We start from the raw sequence: 26,024 nt of genomic DNA, 5'->3' as shown, positions 1-26,024 counted from the left end.
TTCTACAAATTAGAACATTTCAGGTGCTGGTATCATACACATATGTGTGTGTACAACTCACTGCACCTGCCACTGACATTCCTGTGCATGCTCCCCCTGTCCCCATAACCTCTGTATTTTTCAAAGAGTCTAAGAGACAGTTTGGTTAGTATTTTTTGGCAGGTTCTATTTTAGTTAGCTATATATCACATAGGAAGTAATTTGGTAGAATAACATGTTTAAAAATTTCCCTTTTTTATTCTTTATGAGGTTTTCAAATTAAAAAATGTATTTGGGAAAGTCATTTTATTGTAATTATATTATTCTTTTAAAACATAGTTTCCTTGATTTATTATATATATATATATTGATTTTTTAAAAATTACCTTAATAAGAGAGAGATACAGAAACAGAGATACAAAGAGAGTGAGAGACACTGGCTTATAATGGTGCTTGGGATTGAACCTGGATCCTCAGATTTTTGGCATGAAAGTCTTTTGCATAACCACTATGCTATCTTTTCCCAGTCCAATTAATTTATTCTTAAAGTGGTTTGGAATATATTACTTTATAATAGAGCACACTGATTAAACTACTAATTGTGATATTACTTGAGGGATATTACTTTTCTGCATTAAGAAGAGTTTGTAAATCATACTTATACTACTTGATGAAATATAATGAATGATCACAGAATACTTTTAAAGAATATTATTTTTTTAAAAGATTCTACTTAGAATTTTATATGATAAACTTTAATACATATTTAGATATTAAGTTAATCTATAGTACATTTAAAAATTTTATTTATTTCAAGATATAGGGAGAAAGAGAAGAGACCAGAATAATCCTTTGCACATATGCACATATAAATGCTAGTACCTCATAGGTATTAGGGATTGAATAAGGATCCCACACCTGGAAGTCCAAAGCTTAACCTCTACATCACTTCCTAGGCCACAGTACCATTTAAGTCTAGTAAGCTCAGCATATCCTGTAGCCAATATAGATCACTTATCACAAAGTGATATCTTTTATTCCCTCATTTAATTGCCATCTAGGTCAAGATATAGGCATATTGCATTTGTAAGCCTCATGAACTATTAGAGCACAGACAATTGGTAGAGCTAAAGGAGTAGGATATTTAAGAATTAATCTTTGGGGAGTCGGGCGGTGGTGCAGTGGGTTAAGCGCATGTGGCACAAAGCGCAAGGGCTGGCATAAGGATCCCGGTTCGAGCCCCCGGCTCCCCACCTGCAGGGGAGTCGCTTCACAGGCAGTGAAGCAGATCTGCAGGTGTCTATCTTTCTCTCCCCCTTTCTGTCTTCCCCTCCTCTCTCCATTTCTCTCGGTCCTATCCAACAAGGAACAGCATCAACAACGACAATAATAATAATAACCACAACGAGGCTACAACAATAAGGGCAACAAAAGGGGGGAAAAATGGCCTCCAGGAGCGGTGTATTCGTGGTGCAGGCACCGAGCCCAGCAATAACCCTGGAGAAAAAAAAAAAAGAATCTTTGACCTACAGAGAAATATCCCCCCCCCTTTTTTTTTTTTTTTAAGTGACCTGGACATCATATACGTGCAGTTTCACCACTGTGGGCCACTTTCTTCATTCAGAGAGGCAGACAGGAAGACAGCACACACTCAAGCTCTCCGTTGCCACGGCACTTCTTCTGTGGTGTCTTGGTTCAAACCTGGGCTACACATGTAGCAATACCTGCTGATATCCTACCTGTTGACCTCTTTTTCTGACCAATCCCTGTTTTTAAATGTGCATATGTGCCATACTATTTCAAAGAAGTATTGAGTTTTTTCTTGTTCATAATTGAATTCAAATTTTTATATATTTGATTAGGAATACAGCTGGACCAGATGAATTGAAAGTTATGAGTGATCGAGCAGTCAATTCAGGATTATTTTTTGAAGATAAACCAAAGCCTTCAAAACAGTCACTTCAGTCTTACCAAGAAGCTTTGCAGCAGCAGGTAGCCCCTTAGTTGTTTACATGTCCATTTTCTTGTTTGATTTTGAACACCTTAATGTGTCAGCACAGTGGTTCTTGTAATTCAGAAGTGTGGCAACAGAGAAAAAGCAAGTTATCATTCAGTGTGATGACTATTGAAATTGACTGGATGCTATTGGAATCATATGACAGGGAGAATAATTACATAGGCAGTTAGGCAGGCTTCATATGGTTGTTGATATTTAAGCTACATTTTATACAACGGATAGGTTTGAAATTTCTCATATATTCAGTAGATGAAATTGGTGTGGGTAAAGTCCTTCACAATTTAGACTGTTCTAGAGTGTGAAGGACTAACTAATAAGGGATTATAATTTCATCCTATTATGGATAACTAAAGGGAGAAATTTTAAGGTATTGCTAAAAAGTAAAAAGGTTAAAAAAAAAGGGAAAAAACATAAAAAAGTAGTTGGCTTTTTTGGAAGATAACCTAGTTATGGTGTGAATGGTTGGGAAAGAGATACAGTCTGGAAGCTTTCTAGTAAATTGTTGGTGTAGTCCAGCTAGGGAGGGATGAATCTTAAGTCAGATGGGGAGGATATCCAAGAGACAAGTCTGGAATTTTCACTGTTGGGATTTGAAGAAATGAGAAGGATCAGAAGTAGTTCTGAGTATTGTAGTTAATTAAGGAGAATGAACTAACACGTGAAATATCCGAGATAGAATACTTCTGATGGGAAGAATAGTGGCTTCTGTTGTAGTTTATAACATCTGAAGAGTTTACTTGTAAGTTCCAATATCAAATGTATAGGCTATTTTGGAAGAGTGAGTAGGGGATAGTAACTCATTTCTGAAAACTCTAGAATTCTTGGTAGGTGTATATCCATCTGAGGTACTTTCATATAAGGTTTCACTTCGAGTTCACCCCCCAAATTCTGTTTCATGGAGGAGTGTCTTTAAAGGAAGGATAGAGGAAAGTCTAGGTGAAAACTAAACAAAATCATTTCATTTCTCCATGAAAGATGGATTTTTGAGAGACATAGAATAACTACCATTATCTTGTATGCTAAAATAAAGAATTTTAGCATACAAGATAATGGCAGTTGTTCTATATCCCTCAAAAATTTCTTCTTCATTCCCATTTTTATTGAGGAGTTAATACCTTACAGTATGGCACAGTTAATAACTTATAGTGTGTCTACACCTGGATACAATTTCCCTACTCAGACTGATGTCTGTGAAACACACTCACCCTAGACCTAGGAACCTAAGCCTTCCACTTCCAGTCTTTCGCTAGAATTCCTTGCTTTGGTGCAGTCTATCATCCCCAGTCTGAGATTCTCCATGTTCTCCCTTTCTGACACTGCCTCCTGAGTTTACATACATGTGAGCTCATCCACTATTCATTCCCCTCTTCCTGACTTATTCTACCAAGTATTTTTTCTTCAGGTTCCATCCAAGGTGAGGCAGAGATTGCCATTTTAGTTTCTGGTCTAATGTCTATCCATGCCTTTGATAGTTGGCTTTTGTTCACCAGTACTGGTCATATCACTCAGTCCAGTTTACCTGTCTTTCTCCTATGTGTTTGTTTCTTTTGTTGCTGTTGTTTGTGCTCCTGGTTCTATTCTACCTCTGGCTACCTCATTTAGACTTGGAGCTCCTTTGATTCTCTTTATGGAATACTCCTTTCTGTAATTCTCTAAAGGAAGGATAGTTGGTAGTGAATTCCTTCAGTTTTTGTATGTTTGAGAATATTTAGTTTCTCTGTCATACTTGAAGGATAATTTGGCAGGATAGAGTATTTGTGGCTAGAAAATTTATCTTTTTTTAAAAAAAGATTTTATTCATTTATGTTAGAGAGAAAGAGAGAGAGAGAGATGATAGGAATAGAACATTGTTTGGCTCTGGCTATGAATAATATGTCATTACACTATCTTTTTGCCTCTAGGGTGTTTGATTAGAAATCTGATGGGGAGTCGGGCAGTAGTGTAGTGGGTTGAGCGCACGTGGCACAAAGCACAATGACTGGCATAAGGATCCTGGTTCGAGCCCCCGGCTCCCCACCTGCAGGGGAGTCACTTCACAGGTGGTGAAGCAGGTCTGCAGGTGTCTATCTTTCTCTCCCCCTCTCTGTCTTCCTCTCTTCTCTCCTTTTCTCTCTGTCTTATCCAGCAATGGCGACATCAATAACAACAACAATAATAACTACAACAATAAAACAGGGCAACAAAAGAGAATAAATAAAATACATATTAAAAAAAAAGAAATCTGATGAAAGCCAACTGGTAATGGTTCTACATCTGAATGTCAAATTCTTCCTTTCCCTACCAGTCTGTAATATTTTTTTCTTGTCCTTGTTTTTGGATAGTTTTCCTATGGTGTGCCTTGGAATGGGCTGTTTTAGATACAGGTACTTGGTTTTTTCAACTTCCTGAATGTATATGTTTTGGATGCTACCCAGGTGTTGAAAAATTTTTGCTATGGGGCTGGAGAGACAGCATAATGGCCATGCAAAATTTTTGCTAATGGGGGGGCGGGGCGGTGGCGCACCTGGCTGAGCGCACATGTTACAGTGCACAAGGACCCAGGTTCAAGCCCCTGGTCCCCACCTGCAGGGGGAAAGCTTCACAAATGGTGAAGCGGGGCTGCAGGTGTCTCTTTTTCTCTCTTCCTCTCTATCTCCCCCTTCCCTCTCAATTTTTGGCTGTCTCTATCCAGTAAACAAAGATAATAAAATTTAGAAAAAAAGAAAAAGTTTTGCTATGATTTCTTTGAATATGTCCTTTGTTCCTACCTCCTCTTCATTCTGAGGTATCAGACTCTCACATTTGTTTTTTCTAAGGGAGTCTCCTATTTCACAGAGAATTGATTCATTTTTCATCAATCTTTCCTTTCTATGAGCTTTGCACTCAAGAGTGTGTGGTGGTTTTTATCTTCGAGCTCTGATAGTCTCTCCTCAGGCTGATTCATTTGACTTACATAAGTCCTCTTATGTAAGCCTCAATTCCATCTAAAGTGGCCTTCACATCCTGTAGCTCTGTTCAGTTTTCTCTGTGCCGTCATGCAGTACCTCTCCGTTGAAATGATCACTGAGATCCTGAATTTGTGTCTTGTGTTTTATGGTTATAGTCTGAATCGCCTTCATAATAAGCTTTCTGAGTTCAAACTCAAACTGGCCCTTCCCCCCCTTAATCTTTGTGAGTTTGAGTAGCTGAAATCTTGCCCATGTGTTGGCTATGCTTGGTTTCTGCTGTTGAGTCAGCAGGTGACGCTGTGGCTGTGTTTATATATCATGGTAGGGGAGAGGAGAGTCTTCCATATGACCTTGGGTAGATTCAGACAGAGAACCTGCTGCCTTGTTGGAGGTTGTACTGTGATCTCTGGCAGGTCTCTGCAGTCTGCAGTCTGGGCAGGCTGCACAGTCTTGGTTTTGACCCGTTCCCCACCTTATCCGGCCGGTGCTGGCTGCCAACTGCTCTCTGCCGGCTTCTTCACCTTCAGCTGCTTTTTTTATTTGTTTGCCCTTTGCCCCTTACCCTGCATACCTGCACTTGCTGGTGGCTCAGTGGGCTCTGGAGATGTGAGAGTTTTTGTTTTTGCTGGGGGCTTGCTTTATCTAGTTTATCATGGACATGATCATTGCCTGTTTGTTAGACTTTTACAAATAAAAGATTGGATTTTATGTATCTTATTACAAAAATATTCTGTTTAAAAGATATTCCTTTATCTTGGGTAGAGACAGAGAAATTGAGAGGAAGAGAGAGAGGAAGAGAGACAGAGACTGGCAGCACTGTTTCATTGCTTGTGAAGCTTCCCTCCTACTACTGCTTGTAGGGACCAGAGCCTTGAGCCTGGATCCTTGTGCACTGTAATGTGTTCACTTTACCTGGTGCACCACCACCCAGCCCCCTTATGTATCTTTTTAATTGACCATATTAAAAAGTGAAACAAAAAACTAGGTCTCCTAACTCATGAAACACATATTGAAGTATTCATTTTGTTTGTTTGTTTTGTTTTATCTTTATTTATTTATTGGATAGGGACAGCCAGAAATTCAGAGGGAAGGGGGTGATAGAGAGGGAGAGAGATACTTGCAGCCCTGCTTCTCCACTGGTGAAGTTTCCCCTGGCAGATGGGGGCCGGGGGCTCAAACCCGGGTTCTTGTGCACTGTAATGTGTGCTCAGCCAGGTGTGCCACCACACGGCCCTATGAAAAAGATTAAAAAACATTTTTTTAAAATAGTTTTCCCCTTTCTGTTGCCCTTTTTATTGTTGTTGTAGTTATTATTATTGTTGCTATTGATGTCATAATTGTTAGACAGAACGGAGAGAAATGGAGAGAGGAGGGGAAGTCAGAGGGGGAGAGAAAGACACCTGCAGACCTGCTTCACCACCTGTGAAGCGACTCCCCTGCAGGTGGGAGCCAGGCCTCCAACCGGGATCCCCACGCGGGTCCTTGCCCTTTGCGCCATGTGCGCTTAACCCACTGTGCTACTGCCCGACTCCCTGAAACACATTTTGTATGTGATAACTTTCTTAATCTTTTAGGGTGATGACTTAAAATTTCTACAGTTATGGTTATGACTCTAAAAGTAACTTTCTAAAATGTAGACATTTGATTATTGCTTATTTGTGTCTTTAGAGAGAACAACTTAAGACATTTTTTTTTTAAAAAGACAGTAAATATATATTTGCTTCATATTCTTTTAAAAAGTTGCACTTAATGTAGCTCCACATTCTCCAAAGAGTTTTGAACTTTCAGTCTCTAAATTTGGAAAATCATGTTTGATTAGGGTAGAGTAATTCTGGTGACATATGTGGAACATCTTGTGACTGGCCAGAGCCTATGAAAGGATAGGTAAGAATGGAGGCGAAGAGGTCTTACTGGTCTTCTGAGGTTTGGACAGGAATGGCTCAGGTAACAGTTGAGAATGGGAAAGAGGAGTTGGGTTAGTCCATGACATGAGTGACTAGAAATAACTCTAGTGGTATGATTTAATAAAGGAGAAGCAGTTATATATTCCAGCCATCAAACTATTTTTTAAAAAGCTGTTTTTTTTTGTCATCTTAAACTATATCATGAATCATACAGAAAAAAAAGAACTTACAGTTTTAATAAGAAAAATAAAATAATAAAGCCAAATACTATACTGAAAATAAATGTATGTGTCAGGATGTTTATTAGCACTTAGAAATATTTTTCATGTCAAGATTCGGGAGAGAGAAGAGAGAAGGAAGAAGGAGCGTGAAGAAAAGGAAGAATATGAAGCCAAACTAGCAGCTGAGATGAGAAGTTATAACCCATGGGGGAAAGGTGGAGGTGGAGCACCTCTCAGAGATGCGAAAGGGAACCTGATAAGTAAGTAATTGCATTGATCTGTTTTAAAAATCAATTAATTTTTAACTTTTGAAGGACTAGGAGTAGAAATAAATGGGGATCATAGCCTGTAAAGTGAGATCTCTCTTTTTTATATAATTGAAAAAAAAAGATATTTTGGTAATAAATATAATGATATAACTTAGAGAGTTTTCATAATACTACTTATTTTTATTAGTGATTTAAACTACTTATTTTTATTATTCATATTCTATCATCTGTTGACAGTAACTGAACTGTAGAGAAAAGATCATGCTAGTTTGCATTGTTACCCAAACTGATAGAAGAAAATTTAAGATTTCCTAGTTAAAATAATAAAGTATAGACTTTCTGAGGCAGGGCTACGGAGCAGCAGCAGCTGCATTTCTCTCCTCTCCTCTCCTGGGTCAACTAGGAATACCAAAGGAGACCACCCAGGAGCTGCATTTCTCTCCTCTCCTCTCCCGGGTAAACTAGGAATACCAAAGGAGACCACCAAGGACCACAACGAGACAAGACTAGAATGACTTCAGGAACCCACCAAATCACCATTGAGTGCAAACACATGTGACTCGTGGACAGACAGTAGCCTAGGGAGAGATTAAGTGGCTGGTAACAGTCTGGCAGCTTACCAGTTAAGACATCACCTCCAGTCTGTTTAACCAACAAAAAGACTGCTGAAGGGAGGAAAGGACTCCCCTAAGACTCACCAAGTGTAACTGAATCTCTACTGCTACTGCCCTCAGAATCTGGAGCCAGCGGTGGGAGGCCTTGGCTGACACCAGGGGACAGAGAACTAACCAGGAAACTCAGGAGAAGACCTATACTTCCTTGGCCTAGCAGTGGAGCTCTGAGAGTCTCTTTGCATAACCACTGGATTATCTCTGCCCTACCCTGCTTTATCTCTTAGTCAGGAGTCAGTGATTAAGCTAAGAAGCCTACTTATAGTTTAAAAGCCCTCAGGCTCCCATACCCTACAGGGAAGAAAAAAAAACAAAAGAGGCTTTTAGCCACTGAGCTCCAACTCAGGGATTAAAATACTATTGAAACAACTGTCAATTTCCACAACTGTGAACCCTTTACTTACCTTACTTAGACACAAGTCAATCCAGGCAAGAATGATCAGTAATTTGAAAAGTATATATAGAGAGAAACCTCATAACATACTATATAAAGTGGTTAAACCAACAAGAAGAAATATTGGAGAGATGAACCAGGACAAGTGTCCAGCTAAAAGCTCCCCAAAGGGTGAAGCACAAAATAATGATGTCAACATCCAAACACTAAAGGAAATAATCACAGGAGTGAGTAAAGAGTTTGAAAGAATCGTTATCAGAAATGCAGAAACAACGAATGAGACGACCCTGGAAGAAAACACTAATTATTTCAAGGTTATTAGAGAGCTGAAAGTTGAAATAGCTGAGCTAAGAACACAACTAGCTGAACAAGCTACAACAGTATCAGAACAGGATAACAAAATAGATGAACTCCAGAAAACAGTAGAGGGCAGAGAGAGAATAGAATCAATGTGGTTGAAGACAGAATTAGCAAGATCGAGGAAGAATTAGAGACAACTGAAAAAGAAGAGATCTCAAAAAGAGATTAAGAGATACTTAAAACAACAACAGAGACCTATGGGATGACTTCAAAAGAAACAATATATATGCATTATTGGCTTACCAGAGGAAGAAAGAGAGGAGGGGAAGAAAGCATTCTTCAGGACATAATAGCTGAGAACTTCTCAAGTCTAGACAACATAAAAGACATAAAGGTTCAAGAAGCCCAGAAGGTCCCAAATAGAATTAACCCAGACTTAAAGACACCAAGACACATCCTATTTAGAATGGAAAGGAATAAGAATAAAGAAAGGATCCTGAAGGCTGCAAGAGAAAAACAAAGAGTCACCTACAGAGGAGAACCCATAAGATTAGCAGCAGATTTCTCCACACAAACACTACAGGCCAGAAGAGTATGGCAAGATATCTATGGAGTGCTCAGTGAGAAAGGCTTTCAACCAAGGCAACTGTATCCTTCTAGACTGTCATTCAGACTAGATGGAGGCATCAAAACCTTCTCAGATAAGCAACAGTTGAAAGAATCAACTATCACCAAGCCTGCCCTGAAAGAAGTTCTGAAAGGTCTCCTATAAACAGTCAGACCACCATAAATATGCCATAGATCAGAACACTCTAAAACTCTATAAGAATGGCATTAAAATATCTTCAAACTTTGATATCAACAAATGTCAGTGGACTGAATAAACCTATTAAAAGGCACAGAGTAGGAAGATGGATGAGAAAACACAACCCAACAATATGCTGTTTATAGGAAACCCACCTAACTCAACAAGACAAACATAGACTCAAAGTGAAAATACAGAAAATTATACAAGCCAACGGCTCACAAAAAAGGGCAGGAATAGCTATTCTCATATCTGACATGATAGACTTAAAAATAAATAAAATTAAAAAAGATGGACACTTCCTAATGCTCAGTGGATCAGTCCATTATGAGGACTTAACAATTATTAACATCTATGAACCCAACGAGAAGCCATCTAAATATATCAAACATCTACTGAAAGAGCTACAGCAGTATATTAAGAGCAACACAGTCATAGTAGGGGACTTCAACACCCCACTCTCTCAACCAGACAGATCATCCAGGCAGAAAATCAATAAAATCATGACAGAGCTAAATGAGGAGATAGATAAGCTAGAACTAACTATTGGACATTTTCAGAGTCATTCATCCCAAGAAACTGGAATACACATTTTACTCAAGTCCACATGGGTCATTCTCAAGGATACACCATATGATAGACCACAAAGACAGCATCAGCAAATTCAAGAGCATTGAAATCATCCCAAGCATCTTCTCAGACCACAGTGGAATTAAACTAACACTTAACAATCAACAAAAGATTAGTAATAGTCCCAAAATGTGGAAGCTCAGCAGTACACTACTTAACAACTACTGGGTCAAAGAGGAAATAAAGGAAGAAATCAAAATGTTTCAAGAGTTCAATGAAAATGAAGACACAAGCTATCAAAATATTTGGGACACAGCTAAGGCAGTACTGAGAGGGAAGTTCATAGCCATACAAGCACACATTAGGAAACAAGAAAAAGCACAAATAAACAGCCTGATTGTACTTCTTAAAGACATAGAAGAAGAAGAAGAAGAACAAAGGAACCCTAAAGCAACCAGAAGGACAGACATCTCTAAAGTCAGGGCAGAAAGAAATATCACTGAAAATAAGAAAACCATACAAAAGATTAATGAAAGCAAGTGTTGGTTCTTCAAATGAGTAAACAAAATTGACAAACATTTAGCCATAGTCACACACAAGAAAAGGGAGAAGACCCAAATAAATCATATTGTAAATGAAAGAGGAGATACCACAACAGACACCACAGAAATTCAACATATCATGTGAGACTTCTATGAACAACTATATGTCACCAAGTTAGAGAACCTGGAAGAAATGGCCATTTTCCTAGATACCCACGTACTTCCAAAACTAAGTAAAGAGGAACTAGATAACATGAACAGGGCCATCACAGCTAATGAAATTGAAACAGTTATCAAAAATCTTCCTGCCCCCACACCTATGGACATCTAATCTTTGACAAAAGGGCTCAGACTATTAAGTGGGGAAAGCAGAGTCTCTTCAGCAAATGGTGTTGGAAAGAATGGGTTGAAACATGCAGAAGAATGAAACTGAACCACTATATTTCACCAAATACAAAAGTAAATTCCAAGTGGATCAAGGACTTGGATGTTAGACCACAAACTATCAGATACTTAGAGGAAAATATTGGCAGAACTCTTTTCCGCATACATTTTAAAGACATCTTCAATGAAACGAATCCAATTACAAAGAAGACTAAGGCAAGCATAAACCTATGGGACTACATCAAATTAAAAAGCTTCTGCACAGCTAAAGAAACCACTACCCAAACCAAGAGACCCCTCACAGAATGGGAGAAGATCTTTACATGCCATACATCAGACAAGAGTTTAATAACCAAAATATATAAAGAGCTTGCCAAACTCAACAACAAGAAAACAAATAACCCATTCCAAAAATGGGGAGAGGACATGGACAGAATATTCACCACAGAAGAGATCAAAAGGCTTGAGAAATACGTGAAAAAATGTTCCAAGTCTTTGATTGTCAGAGAAATGCAAATCAAGACAACAATGAGATACCACTTCACTCCTGTGAGAATGTCATACATCAGAAAAGGTAACAGCAGCAAATGCTGAAGAGGGTGTGGGGTCAAAGGAACCTTCCTACACTGCTGGTGCCAATGCAAATTGGTCCATCCTCTGTGGAGAGCAGTCTGGAGAACTCTCAGAAGGCTAGAAATGGACCTACCCTATAATCCTGCAATTCCTCTCCTGGGAATATGTCCTAAGGAACCAACACACCTATCCGAAAAGATCTGTATACACATATGCAGGACACATTAGCAGGACAATTTTTAATAGTCAAAACTGGAAGCAACCCAGGTGTCCAACAACAGATGAGTGGCTGAGCAAGTTGTGGTATATATACACAATGGAATACTACTCAGCTATAAAAAATGGTGACTTCACCGTTTTCAGCTGATCTTGGATGGATCTTGAAAATTCATGTTAAGTGAAATAAGTCAGAAACAGAAGGATGAATATGGGGTGATGTCACTCTCAGACAGAAGTTGAAAAACAGATCAGAAGAGAAAACATAAGTAGAACTGGAATTGACATGTTGCACCAAAGTAAAGGACTCGGGTTGGTGGGGAGGGGTTGGTGGGGGGCGAGAGTATAACTCCAAAAAGGGTGACAGAGGCCTTATTGGGGGTTGTTTTTTCATATGGAAAACTGGGAAATGTTATGCATGTACAAACTCTTGTATTTACTGTCGAGTGTAAAACATTAATTCACCAATAAAGAAATTTAAAAAAATAGTAAAGTATAAACTACTTACAGATTTTCTTGTGAGGATTTAATTTTCCATTTCCTTTGTGTAAGTGCTGAGGAATGCAGTTGCTGACATATATTGTACTTATATATGCTTATTTGGACAAGAAGCTTCCATTTTTATAGAGTTTTTGTGCCATCCTTTGGTCTCACCAAGAAAGTGTAACCAAGAAAGGTTGCTGTAAATCGTTATCACCATTTGGAACTGTTCATCTGTAAGCACTTAGGCACTGATTACATGTATAGTGAGTAATGTTTCATTATGCTTTTATTTTAATATTTTATTTTGACAATTTGGAGACCACCAATTAGATTTTCATTTGTGTCAAGACATTGTGATCTTTGAAAATAAGTTTATAGTTTTAAAAAATAGGCTAATTTTGATAAATGTATCATTGTGCTGCCAGAGTTGGAATTTTTTAATTAGTCCTCTCATTTGACTGATTACAAAAGAGTTTGTGTGTCAGCCATAGATTGTAATCCTGACCCTAGTGCAGTACATAGCATATCCCAGGCATTTTGTTTGTTTGTTTGTTTCGGCATATAGAGAGTGGGAGTGGGAAAGGGACTAAAATGTTGCTCAGCTTTGGCTTTTGATGGTGCTAAGGCTTAAACCTGGGACCTCAGAGCCTCAGGAGTGAAATTCTTTTGTATACCTTTTGTGTACTGTCTACTCAGCCCAATCTCAAGACATTTTTACAAAAATACTTTGAAACTATTGAAGTACCAAGAATGACTCTCTTGTAAAAATGAATTTTAATTTTGAAGAATTAATTTAGCTTTATATACAAATTATTTAAAAGTATTGAAAAATTAATAACGATTTGTGTACTGTTTGCCTGTAGGTGTCATATAATTTAGCCCTGGTGGGAGTCGGGCGGTAGTGCATTGGGTTAAGCACACGTGGCGCAATGTTCAAGGGCTGGTGTAAGGATCCTGGTTCGAGCCCCTGGCTCCCCACCTACAGGGTAGTTGCTTCACAGGCAGTGAAGCAGGTCTGCATGTGTCTTATCTTTCTCTCCCCCTCTGTCTTCCCCTCCTCTCTTCATTTCTCTCTCTCCTATCCAACAATGATGACATCAATAACAACAACCATATTAACTACAACAATAAAACAATAAGGGCAACAAAGGGAATAAATAAAAAAATTAGAAAAATAACTTAGCATTGGTATGAACAATTGTTTAGGTTATAGGATTCTTTTCCTGTTCTTGAATCTTTTATTGTGACACTTTTTTATTGTTTTGTCCATTGTAGAGTCATTCCAGTGGTGTTAATTTCATATTAAGTGTGTTGGTTTACATTTGAAATGATTTATTTTTAAATGACATCTTTGCTGTTGGCAAATTATGCTCTTGATCACTGGTCTTTTTTACCTCATGTTTTTTACTGATTTTAAAACACCTTAATACTACATACAAAATTGACAAGGAATGATAACTTTATCAAGAAGCCATTTATTCCACATAACACAATATGAGTTTGTTTTAATGATTGAGTCTGATTATCTTAAGTCTGAGATTGTACTCTGCTAAATTACACTTTCTTTTTTACATGATTGACTGTTACTCGAATGTTACGTGTAATCATAATAGTAAAGTATAACATAATACTGATTCTGAAGCTTCTTAAGGTGTCTGTTTACTTATAGGACATATTTTTCATTTAAATTTTACTTATTTATTGCTTTATTTACTTGTTTGTGATGAGAGATACAGAGAGGAAGATAGCAGAGTACTCATCAGCTCTGACTTATGGTGGTGTTGGGGGTTGAGCCTGGGGGTTGAGAACCACAGGGGAGAAGGACTTCTGAATATTCATTACGATGTCTCCTCAAGCCGCAGGACACTTATTTATACTTATTATTATATAGTCTGTGTAAATGAAAAAGAAAATCCATAATCTGCTGTTAGTGCTGCTGATCCAAGCTGAGACTTCCTGAGTGCATGTCCTGCTCTACCTGTAGACGCAGCTCTACTACAGCTGAATATGATTTTTATGAGTTGTCAAAGATTTTTACTTAAGTTCTTTACTCACTTTACACTTTCATTCTAAAAGTATTTGAAAAAATTTTTACAAGTGCTGATAATTTTGTTTTCAGGATACCAAGATGTCATTGAATTATTCCAGCTCTGATCTATTATTTTTCTGATCCCCTATTTTAAGAAAATGTGTTGAGTATACTGATTATAGAGATGTATTTTATTGAAATAAACTGCTTATTTTTCCCTCTCAGCTGATTTGAATAGAATGCACAGACAAAATGTAGATGCCTACCATAACCCTGATGCAAGAACACACGAAGAGAAAAGGGCTGTTGTATCTCTAGACCAAACTTTAGCCACTTCAAATGCTGAAAACCTAGAAGATTCTGCAAATAAAAACTCAGGTTTTTAATCACATTTTATTTGTTTCAAATTTTCTAAAGTTGTTCAGTAATGATTTCCTTCGGTTCTCTGACAAAGGTGTTATGATTTTGAGAATTTGACTGATATTAGTCAGGAAGCATGATACAATGTCTACTTTTTACAATATATTTTCTTTATTGATATTTTTAAAAAATGTGAGTAGGGGGAAATAGAGTTTCACTGTAATACTGTGTTTTTTCTCAGCTTTATTTGCTTATTTAAATCTCAGCTGCTGCTAATATTTTTCCTTTGCTGATCAGAGTACATTTCTTCAATTCTAAGTTATTTATTTATTTATTTATTTTTCTACATCACCACTGCTCAGCTTCTGGTTTATGTTGATGTGGGTTTTTTGTTGTTGTTGTTGCCTCCAGGGTTACTGCTGGGGCCTCAGTGACAGCACTGTGAATCCACTGCTCCTGGAGGCCATTTTTTCCCCCTTTTGTTGCCCATGTTGTTATAGCCTAGTTGTGGTTATTATTGTTGTTGTTGATGCCGTTCGTTGTTGGATAGGACAGAGAGAAATGGAGAGAGGAGGGGAAGACAGGAGGAGAGAAAGATAGACACCTGCAGACCTGTAGTGAAGCCTGTGAAGTGACTCCCCTGCAGGTGGGGAGCTGGGTGCTCGAACTGGTGTCCTTACACTGGTCCTTGCCCTTTGCACCACTTGCGCTTAACCCGTTGTGCTACCGCCCGACCCCCGTGTGGGGTTTTGAACCTGGGACCTCAGAGCATTAGGAATGAGGACTTTTTTTTTTTTTTTTTGGTAACCATTATTCTGTCTGCCCAGCCTTGCTCTAGTAGTTTTTAATACATAAACAATTTATTTCTTTACACCTTGGATTTGATTTAGTGAGAAAGCATCAGGTGTGGTATGATAAATTATAGAATGAAATTTATTCTTGTTTATCTTGTGGTATCTGACCTACCTTAGAAAACCACATATACAAAGATATGATGTAACTACTTTAGTCACATCATTAAAGCTAAATTTGAAATCTGCCCCCACGCCCCCTTCCTTTTTCTTTCTTTAAAGACAGAATGAACAGAGATCGCATAACAGAAGATTCCTTCAGTGTACATTGCATACATGGTAGAACAACACACTGTATCCAAGTGAGCTACTTTACTGGTTCACTTTTCTTACATTTTTAAAAATTGTTTTACTAGGGGAGTATGATTTATAGAATGTCACATAGATTTCCTTTTCTTAAACATGTATTTATTTGTTGTTTTATTTTTTAAGTGGGATCGTAGGTATCAAATCCATGGCTTCACTTATGCAAAGTGTGTGCTCCCCCACTGAAAAACATGCCTGGCATTTTCTCCCCTCTGTTCTGTTGCACTTGCTAGGACAGAGAGAGAATGAGAAGGGAGGGGAGGTAGAGGGGCAGAGAGAAACACATCTGCAGACCTGCTTTACCACTCATGAAACTTCCTCCCTGCAGGTAGGGAGTGGGATCTCGAACCCTGGTACTTGTGCTCAGTAATGTCTGCACTCACGGGGAGCACCACTGAGTGGCCCAGTGTGCCAGGAGCTTAATCTTTATATATATATTTATTTATTTAATTTTATTTTTTTTGTCCTGCCTCCAGAGTTATCGCTGGGGCTCGGTGCCTGCACTACAAATCCACTGCTCCTGGAGGCCATTTTTTCCCTTTTGTTGCCCTTGTTATTGTTTTTTGTTGTTGTTGCCATTGCTATTGTTGTTGGACAGGACAGAGAGAAATCGAGAGAGATGGGGAAGACGGGGAGATACAGATAGACACTTGCGGACCTGCTTCACCACTTACCCCTCCTGCAGGTGGGATGCTGGTAGCCCAAACCGGGGTCCTTACGCCGGTCCTTGCACTTTGTGCCACGTGCGCTTAACCCGCTGCACTACCACCTGGCTAATCTCTATTTTTGACATTTTTTCTTTCCTCCTCATTCCCCTCCTCCCCCTTTCTCCTCCCCTTCTCTTCCCCCTCCTCTCACACTTCTCCCTCCCCTGTCTTCCTCATCCGTCTCCTCCTTTTCCTTCTCCCAGCACCTCTGGTTTACTATAGTGCCAGGAACTGAATGTTGATGTTGTCCTACTTGATGGTGCTATCTCTCTAGCCCCAACCTTTTTATTTTTAGTTGCTATTAAGAGACATCCTTTGGGAGTCAGGCAGTAGTGCAGCAGGTTAAGTGCATGTGATGCGTAGGATCCCAGTTCAAGCCCCCGACCCCCCACCTGTAGGGGAGTCACTTCACAGGCGGTGAAGCAGGCCTGCAGGTGTCTCTCTGTCTCTCTTCCTCTCTATCTCCCCCATCTCTCTCAATTTCTCTCTGTCTCTATCCAATAACAAAAAAATAAAAGACATCCTTTCATAATAAATACAATTGTTGATACATGTGTAAATTTTCTCACAAAAGTTTCTACAAAACACTTTTACCGTGGTCCGGGAGGTGGTGCAGTAGATAAAGCACTGGACTCTCAAGCATGAGGTCCCGAGTTCATTCCCCGGCAGCACACGTATCAGAGTGACGTCTGGTTCTCATTAATAAATAAAGTCTTAAAAAAAAAAACTATTTTAAAAAAACACTCTTTTACTTCCAGCCTAGGTCTTCCTCCATATTATCATGGATCAGGACCTGAAAGCCCCACCCCCCAAGATACCCAACCCCACCCTAAGTCCTCTACTTTTGTGCAATACACCAAACCTGGTCCAAGTTCTGCTTTGTGTTTCCCTGTTCTGTTCTTATTTCTCAACTTATGTCCATGAGTGAGATCATCCCAGATTCAGCCTTCTCTTTCTGGCTTATTTCACTTGACATGATTCCTTCAAGGTCCAATCCAAGATGAGGTGAAGAAGGTGAATTCATCATTCCTAATAGCCGAATAGTCTTCCAGTGTGTATGTATACAGCAACCTTCTAGCAACTCACATGTGGTTGGACACCTAAGGTGCTTCCAAGTCTTAGCTATTATGAATTGTTCCGCTGTGAACATAGGTATACACAGTTGAGTGTATGATTTTATAAGATTTCCTTATATAATTTATCCGTAGAACCAGAACCTTGAAAATATACCACAAGGATTAGAACAACAAATTTTGTTATTCATATTCAGTCGTTAATTTTGTGCATTTTTGAAGGAAAGACTTATGGAAATAGTTACTTATGAGTTAAAATTTCTGTTCTCTAAGAATTAACTTACAATAGATTTCTATATGCAATAACTTATCTAAAATCACCTAACTGGTTGCTTCACCAGTATACGTGATTGTGTATGTGTGTATTTTTATGTGCATCTGTGCATAAATGCATATAGATATATGGCATTTAGGATTTTAAAGGCATTAGGAAAGTTGAATATATATGAAAATAAAACACTGTAATGTGTCCTCTGACCAACAAGATAGCTTATCTAGGAGGGTGCCTATCTGCTTTGTCAAGTGTAGAACCCAGGTTCAAGTCTGGCCCCCACAATACTGGAGGAAGCTTTGGTGTATGGTATCTTTCCCTCTCTCTTGTCCTCTTCTCCTCCCTCCCTCCCCCCCCCCCCCCCCGTATCTCTGTATATGAAAAAGTCAGACCAGACCAGTGAATTCCTGGTATTGACAAAAAAAAAAAAAGCAATCTTTTTATCTGTTATTTTTATTGGATCTGTTTTGAGACCTGCCTCACATTTGCAATTTTTTTCTTCACTTTATAGTTTTAGATGAAGGCTTTATAAAGTCCGTACAAATTTATTTTATGCTTAATTTTATTTTTTGACTTATAACTATCTGGTTACATTTGCTTGTAAGGAAAAAGTGTATAAAACAAGTGATTTTATTTTTACAACTTACTATTTTTACTGAGTGTGCATCTAATAATGTTTCTGCTGTAATTGCTCCAAGATTTAGAATCTCAGTGACTGAATTTAAATATCCACTCAATTGTGTTTGTTAAACAGATTTTCTGCCGCAGCAGCACAAGATTTTAATATTCAAAGTATTTATTTATTCAGATAAAAAGAGATTTAAGTACAAAAGCAAAACAGACTTGAATGGCGGCTACATTTTCAAATTAACCAGCATACATAGCTGCAGGAATGGAAAGAGAGAATAGAACACTGACAAGCTAGTGTAAAGAACTGGAAACTCAATAGTGAACAACTAAGAGAAGCTTAAATTTAAATACTGTTTTTTCTTCCTGCCTTTAAAGAGATTTCAGGGGTGTAATTATTTTTCAAGTAACTTGTGTAAAAATGTTTTTTTTTTCCTTAGAGTATATATTACTATGTATAGGTAGTACATGACACTTTTGCTGTTCATGTTTACAACTCATTAATTTGATAAGATTTTAGAATGAAATTATTACAGTAATTTAAAGAGTAATTAGTTAGAATTGCTTTACACTTGACTTTCTTTTTCTCTTTTAAAATTTCTTTTATGAGAGGCCAGCTGTGGCCTGGGTTGTGGTAGCAATGGAACCCAGAGCTCTTAGCGCAAGCCTGGAACTCTCCTCGGTGAACCTGCCTCCCCAGCTAAAAGGACTGACTCTCCACACTGTTGTTTACCCTGACATGAGGGAGAAGACTTGGGAAATGGACAATTAAAAAAAAAATATATCTTTAGTAGATTTTATACTTAATAGATGACATTTACAGATTTGTTAGAGGGATATATACATGAATAGGAATTTAGGTGTATATATTTTTCCTTTCTGTAACTCTTAGAGCTTTTGTTGCAGTCAGATCTGTGTGAACTATTAGCTTTTGTGTTCCTGGTATTCTTCACATATAGATATGTTATGATTTTTCAATGACTTTTTTTTTTTTTTTTAGTTCATCCTTTTTTCTTTTGTTAGTTTTGGTCTGGTTTTTAGATTTTAATCTTGGACTTCCTTTTCTGATTGTGACTTTGGTTTTTCGTATTTAGCAGATTTTTTTTTCTTTTAGAATATGAATTTATTAGCAAATTCTTCATTTTACTGTGACTGCAGACAGGATCCAAAGAAGAGTTTTGCAGTCTCTCCCTTGCCTTTTATGGAGACTTACTTTTCCCTTCTGTGTTAGCCTCTTAAAGCGCTGAGTCAATCTTAAAAGAGCACAGGAAGAGGGGGGCAGCCTTTATGTTTTCGAAACATAAACTAATTGCATGTTTTTGCAAAATTTCATTTTTAAGATCATATGCAAACTCAGAGCTCACCTTTTGCTCGGGGAAATATATTTGGTGAACCTCCAACTGAACTTCAGATTAAACAGCAAGAATTATACAAGAATTTTCTTCGTTTTCAGGTAAAATTTGTATCTTAGTTCAAACTTTTATAAGATTTTTAAAAAAATACATAGTTTTAAAAGATATTTATTTGTTTTCTCTTTTGTTGCCCTTGTTTTTTATTTTTTTGTATTTATTATTATTGTTATTGATGTTGTTGTTGTTGGATAGGACAGAGAGAAGTGGAGAGAGGAGGGGAAGACAGAGAGGGGAAAGAAAGATAGACACTTGCAGACCTGCTTCACCACTTGTGAAGTGACTCCCCTGCAGGTGGGGAACTGGGGGCTCCAACCAGGATCCTTGTGCTTTGTACCACATGTGGTTAACCCACTGTGCTACCGCCCGACCCCCCCTAAAATATAGTATTTTTAAAAATATATTTTACTTATTCACTTTGCATAGAGACAGAGAGAAATTGAGTGGGAAGGAGGAGATAGAGAAGGGAGAGAGAGAGATCTTCAGCAATATTTTACCTCTTGTGAAGCGTCCTCCTCGAAGGTGGGGATGAGGAGGTGGGGGTAGGGTGAGGTTTCAGTCTGAGTCCTTGTGCACTGTAAGGTGTATGCTCAATAAGTTGTGCAACCACCTGGACTCTATTAAACATTAATTTAAAAAATGTATTTGTTTTTTATCAGAACATGGTTCAGCACTAGTTTATGGTAGTGCAGAGGATCGAATCTGAGACTTTGGAGCCTCAGGCATGAGAATCTCTTTGCATAACCATTATGTTATCAACCCTCACCTGACCCTATAAACATTTAAGTAAACAAAACTTACAATGGTATTACCCATAGAATAAAGAATAAATTCTAAAATGCTGTGTAGTTATCTAGCATTTCTCATTTATAAATATCAAACATAGATAGTTAAAATTACACTGTTTTATTTATTTCTGAAAGAGGAATAAAAGGATGCAAGTAAGCCTGTCAGTCAACTAAAATGGCTAATAGCAGGGATTCCTTTACTAATGCATTAAGCAGTAAACATGGATGGAATGAGCTTTGTAAGGGTCTACAGAACAGTGTGAATGTTAAAGAGAAGTGTCAGAGGTCCTAAGGGTCACTCAAGTCAGGTAGCAGTAGATTGAAGTTATGGAGTCATCCATTTAATATGACAAATCCTGTGCTGATTGCTGATAATAAGTCAGAATTTAAGTAGCTCTTACTATGCTTTGTAAATATAATAATGACTAAAGTAGAATCCAGGAAAAAGTTTTATAGCTGTATACCTTTTATTTTATATAAGCCACTTTTACACATAATATGTCACTAAGCCTCAACTTCTTTGAAGAAGGTATTATTTCTATTTTTTTTTTTTTTTGATGTGCAGGCTAAGAGGCTCACTCATGTTGACAGAGCTGGCAGATGTGACGGCAATTCTTAGTAGAATCCAGGTCTCCTGACTATATCATATCTGTATACTACATTTTGAGGGAACTCCAAAAAATATTTTCTTCTGAAAATGTGAAAGAGGGATACTTTGACTGTATTAGTCCCAGAATAAGTTCAGCCGTCTACCACACTATTAGTCTGTGTCCCTGAGACACAATAGTTCGCTTACTTTTCTTTTAGTATTTTCTTTTCTTAAAACACTTGCCTTGGCAAACAAATCTAACATAGGACTCTTAAGAAAATATGAAAGTAGCTAAATGTTGTCTATTGCTACTGGAAACAGTATAGTTATTTAAATGATCGGATATTTAAACTTAAGTGTTAAAAGAAATGTTAAGAAATGTTCAAATCTGTGTACAAAGGCGGCAAGAACAACTTTGTCTCCATATTGGCACCAGAAAATTATGCTGTTTAAGTTAATGCTTCTGAAGTTCATATGTGGTTATTGTTTGGTAAATAACACATGTGAATATTTAGTCACATAGACTGTAAATATTTGGTGGAACTGGGTATTACTCAAGTCTCTAATTTCCCTAATAAAATATAGACACTTGAAAATTTTGAATTGAAAATTACGGAATGAGGGTACAGATAAAATATTAACTGGGAGCTAGAAGAAATTAATTGGAATCCTAATTTCTAGCAGTTTTACAAAGTGTTTGATAATTAGGCTTAATTTTCTTTTTTTTTTTTCTTTTTAGATTGAAGAGAAGAAACAACGAGAGGAAGCAGAGCGAGAGAGGCTGAGACTCGCAGAAGAAAAAGAAGAAAAGCGACTTGCAGAACAGAGGGCACGGATCCAACAAGAGTATGAAGAGGAACAGGAGAAGAAAAGAGAAAAAGAGGAGGAGGTGCCCCCCCTTTCTACTTGATACTTTAGAAAGTGAAATATTTTGATTCGAAAATTTATTTCTTTTGTGTACACTCAGAAAATATTAGGTCAATATCCATCCATTGCTTATTTTATTAAAGTAAAAGGTCAAGTTAACAGAAGTAAATTTTATAATGATTTTTAACCCCCCAAATAACTTAGAATGACTAGCATTATTATAAAAGATGCTTTTTTAAAATTGTTAAGCAGAGTACTTCCTTTTTAAAGTTTCATAGTATTTTATTTTATATTTTATTTTATTTTATTTTATTTTTTTATACCAGAGCACTGCTCAGACCTGGATTGTGGTGGGACCTTTGGTGCCTCAGGCATTAATATCGTTCTGTATAACGTTTATGCTACTTTCCCAGCTTCCAGACTACTCCTTTCTGTTAAAGGACTGTGCCATTTATGACATAACTTCAGTCTTTGGGAAGGGGATCTTTAAATTTGTTGAGAGAGAGATGAGTACCCCTCCATCACATGGCATATGTAGTGCTGGGATTCGAACCTAGGGCACACATGTACAAATCCGGTACTGTTTACTGAGCTCCCTCCTCAGCCACATTTATCTTCAATTTTTATCTCTTTATTTCAGACAAATAAGGCAGTAGATATCTTATTAAAATGTAGACTGTGTATGAAGTGTATATTTTTCTCTGTATTTTAAAGCAAAGGCTGAAAAATGAAGAGCTTATTCGGTTAGCTGAAGAAAGAAGAAAAGAAGCAGAAAAAAAGAAGAGAGAAGAAGAAGAAAAACATAATTTACAACTGCAGCACTACTATGAAAGAGACAATGTAGTTGGACAAGAAACTAGGGTAAGTTTTAGGAAAAAAAAAAATCAGTCAAACCTCTATTTTAACCTACTCTGAGTTAATAAGTTGAAGTTTAAGGAAGAAAGTGAAGAAAGTGATTGTGTTTTTCTCTTGTTTTTCTACTTTGAGTGAACTTCCTATATGTGATCACCCTAGTGTACTTTGCTATTTTTCTTCCAGTGAATGTAATGGGTTTACTTAAACTTAGGGATACATTTTTTTTTAAACTAAATCTTATTTTATTTTACTAATTTATTATTGGAAAGAGACAGAGAAATTGAGAGGAGATTGAGTGGGAGAGAGACAGAGAGAGAGATATCTGCAGCCTGCCTTCACTCGTGGAGCTTTCCCCCTGCAGCTGGGCACTAGGGTCTTGAACCTGGATCCCTGCGCACTATAACAGGCGCTCAACCAGGTGCTCCACCTGCCCAGCTTAGGTACAAATTCTAATTCCTGTGGTCTCTACCTTGTGAACTGTGCCTGTGTGTCAACAATTGTAAGCCATTAGCCTCACCCCCAATAAAATGATAAACGGAAAAAGAATCTGGGCCCCCTCATCAAAAAATTAGATGTCCATAGGTGTGGGGGCTTATTTCTTGGCTCTCAGTAAAAAGATTAATTTTAACCAGTGCCGCCTCATGTATTAATCCTGTGATTTGGCATTATGTTCAGCATGTACATGTAATAGTTCTGATTTTTTTTTCAAATACATTATTTAATGCTTTTTATCCTAGGATTTTATGGTGATAGATATAATTGTTCACAGTTAGAGTTTGTTAATGCACTGTTTAGAAGAAATCTGATAATTTAGATCTGTATTTTTATTAGTGGTTTAAGATTTATTTACAAATTATAAGATAATGGGGATATAATTATATACTGTTCCCACTGCCATAGTTCTCTGTTCCTGTCTCCTCCATTGGAAACTACAGTAGCTATCTAAGGTCACAGCTTTGGGTGGACTTTATATTTATCTATCTACCTATCTATTTATTTATTTATTGCTTTTTTCCCCCTATGGGTCTGCCTTCACTTCCTGTCTAAGCCACACCTGCACCTGTTATTACTTGCAAGTGCCTTTTGGTTTTTCCTCTTCTCTCTCAGATAAGAGAAACAAAACAGTGCCTGACTTCCTCTGGTGTTTTCCAGATTTCTTTTCAGTGGTGGTATAAAAACAAGATTCCCAGTGACTAGTGCTTCAGGTCCTGCTGGATTTGGGCTTCAGAGCCTCTGGTCTTCTTCCTCTGTCATTTATCCCTCTCAGAGTATGGACCAAAGTTCTTTTTGGGATGCAGAAGGCTGGCTTCTGAAGTTGCTTCTCTGCTGGACATGGGTGTTGGCTGATCCATACCTCTGTCCTGTTTCTGTCTTTCCCTAGTAACACACTTAATTTGTAATCAGTTTTCCTCTTGCTGCTCCTCATGCATCACAAGTACACTGTAATTCATCGCTCATGTTCTATAGAAAGACATAAACAATTGAGTAAGGAGGAGGAAGTTACAGCCCTAAGAGGCCCTACTTTCTGTGCAAGCAGACTAGCTTTCAATATAGATAGAAGTCAATCAGTTCTTTTTTCTTTTATCTGATAGAGCACAGAGCAAATTGAGAAGAAAGAGTGAGAGAGAAAGACACCTGCAGACCTGCTTCACAGCTTGTGAAGTTTCTCTCCTGTAGATAGGGAGTGGGCTTGAACCTGGGTCCTTGCACATGGTAACATGTATTCAACCAGGTGTGCCTATTTATTTATTTGTTTGTTTTATTATTTTAAAGTCTTTTTTTTCTTCTTCTTCCTTCATTGCTGCCAGAGTTATCACTGAGCCTTGGGGCCTGCTCAACAGATTCACTGCTCCTGGTGTCTCATGTCTTCCTCCCTCCCTCCCTTGATCCTTCTCTCTTCCTTTTTTTTTTTTTTTTTTTGCATCTTTTTTTAAAAAAAAATATTTATAAAATGGAAATATTGACAAGACTATAGGATAAGAGGGGTATATTTCCACACATTGCCCACCCCCAGAGCTCTGTATCCCATCCCCTCCCCTGATAGCTTTCCTATTCTTTAACCCTCTGGGAGTATGCACCCAGGGTCATTGTGGGGTGCAGAAGGTGAAGGTCTGGCTTCTGGAATTGCTTCCCCGCTGAACATGGGCATTGGCAGGTTGATCCATACTCCCAGCCTGTCTCTCTCTCTCCCTAGTGGGGAGGGGTTCTGGGGAAGTGGGGCTCCAGGACACATTAGTGGGGTTGTCTGCCCAGGGAAGTCAGGCTGACATCATTATAGCATCTGGAATCTGGTGACTGAAAAAGTTAATATTTCAGAGGTTCATATTTTTGAGAATGGTGTTTTTGTCTTCTCTCATTTTTTCTATACATTTGATGTTTGATATTCTAATCCTTTGATATTTCAGTCCATTTTTGTTTATCATAACTGATATATTAGGTCTAATTTAAATGGGTTTCTGATTTTTGGGGGAGAAAAAATATTTTATTAAAAATGGTAGGAGCTCTTTATGTGGTCTTGTAAATTAATAAGAATGATGTATATTATATACAGAAATGCATGTATGTACATGTGTGTTACTTTTATTTTCCAGCGTTTGAGACAGCCTTCTCCTGTGGTTCCTGCTCTTCAAAATAAAATCACAAACAAACTCCAAAGACCTCCTTCAGTTGATAGCATCCTAAGTTCCTTTATTCAGGTATGCACTTTGAATTTGTTATTCTTAGCTCAGTTATTTTGGAGTGGTGAAATTAAATGAGATTATTGTACTCACTATGCTTATTTATTTATTTTTTTAAAATCTGAAATATTTTTTTCTAGTTATAAGAGTACTTAGTGCATGGTCCAGGAGGTGGCGCAGTGGATAAAGCGCTTGACTCTCAAGTGTGAGGTCCTGAATTCAAGCCCTGGCAGCACATGTACCAGAGTGATATCTAGTTCTTTCTCTCTCTCCTCCTATCTTTCTCATCAATCAATAAATAAAATATTTAAAAAGAAAAGAGTAGTTAGTGCGATAAAGTTTAAATTGTTCTGACAAGT

At 37.7% G+C, this 26,024-nt stretch overlaps 1 protein-coding gene and 1 non-coding gene across 2 annotated transcripts in view; one reads left to right on the top strand and one right to left on the bottom strand.

The window, feature by feature from the left end:
* The window catches only part of CSPP1 (centrosome and spindle pole associated protein 1), a 108,046-nt gene that overhangs the window by 59,094 nt on the left and 22,928 nt on the right, over nt 1-26,024 (top strand). The window contains exons 16-22 of the mRNA XM_060200582.1: nt 1,842-1,971; nt 7,161-7,308; nt 14,510-14,662; nt 19,820-19,932; nt 22,005-22,154; nt 22,847-22,993; nt 25,579-25,683. Coding sequence (XP_060056565.1) covers nt 1,842-1,971; nt 7,161-7,308; nt 14,510-14,662; nt 19,820-19,932; nt 22,005-22,154; nt 22,847-22,993; nt 25,579-25,683 — 946 coding nt within the window. The remainder of the gene's footprint in view (nt 1-1,841; nt 1,972-7,160; nt 7,309-14,509; nt 14,663-19,819; nt 19,933-22,004; nt 22,155-22,846; nt 22,994-25,578; nt 25,684-26,024) is intronic.
* Nucleotides 19,624-19,745, bottom strand: LOC132542962 (small nucleolar RNA SNORA26). Its single transcript, XR_009553931.1, has one exon. It is a non-coding gene; the product is annotated as a small nucleolar RNA SNORA26 (small nucleolar RNA).

The sequence above is a fragment of the Erinaceus europaeus genome, chromosome 1 (genome assembly GCF_950295315.1).
Source record: "Erinaceus europaeus chromosome 1, mEriEur2.1, whole genome shotgun sequence".
Taxonomy (NCBI): domain Eukaryota; kingdom Metazoa; phylum Chordata; class Mammalia; order Eulipotyphla; family Erinaceidae; genus Erinaceus; species Erinaceus europaeus.
The sequence above is the reverse complement of the archived record's forward strand: the minus strand, read 5'-3'. Positions and strand labels throughout refer to the sequence as shown.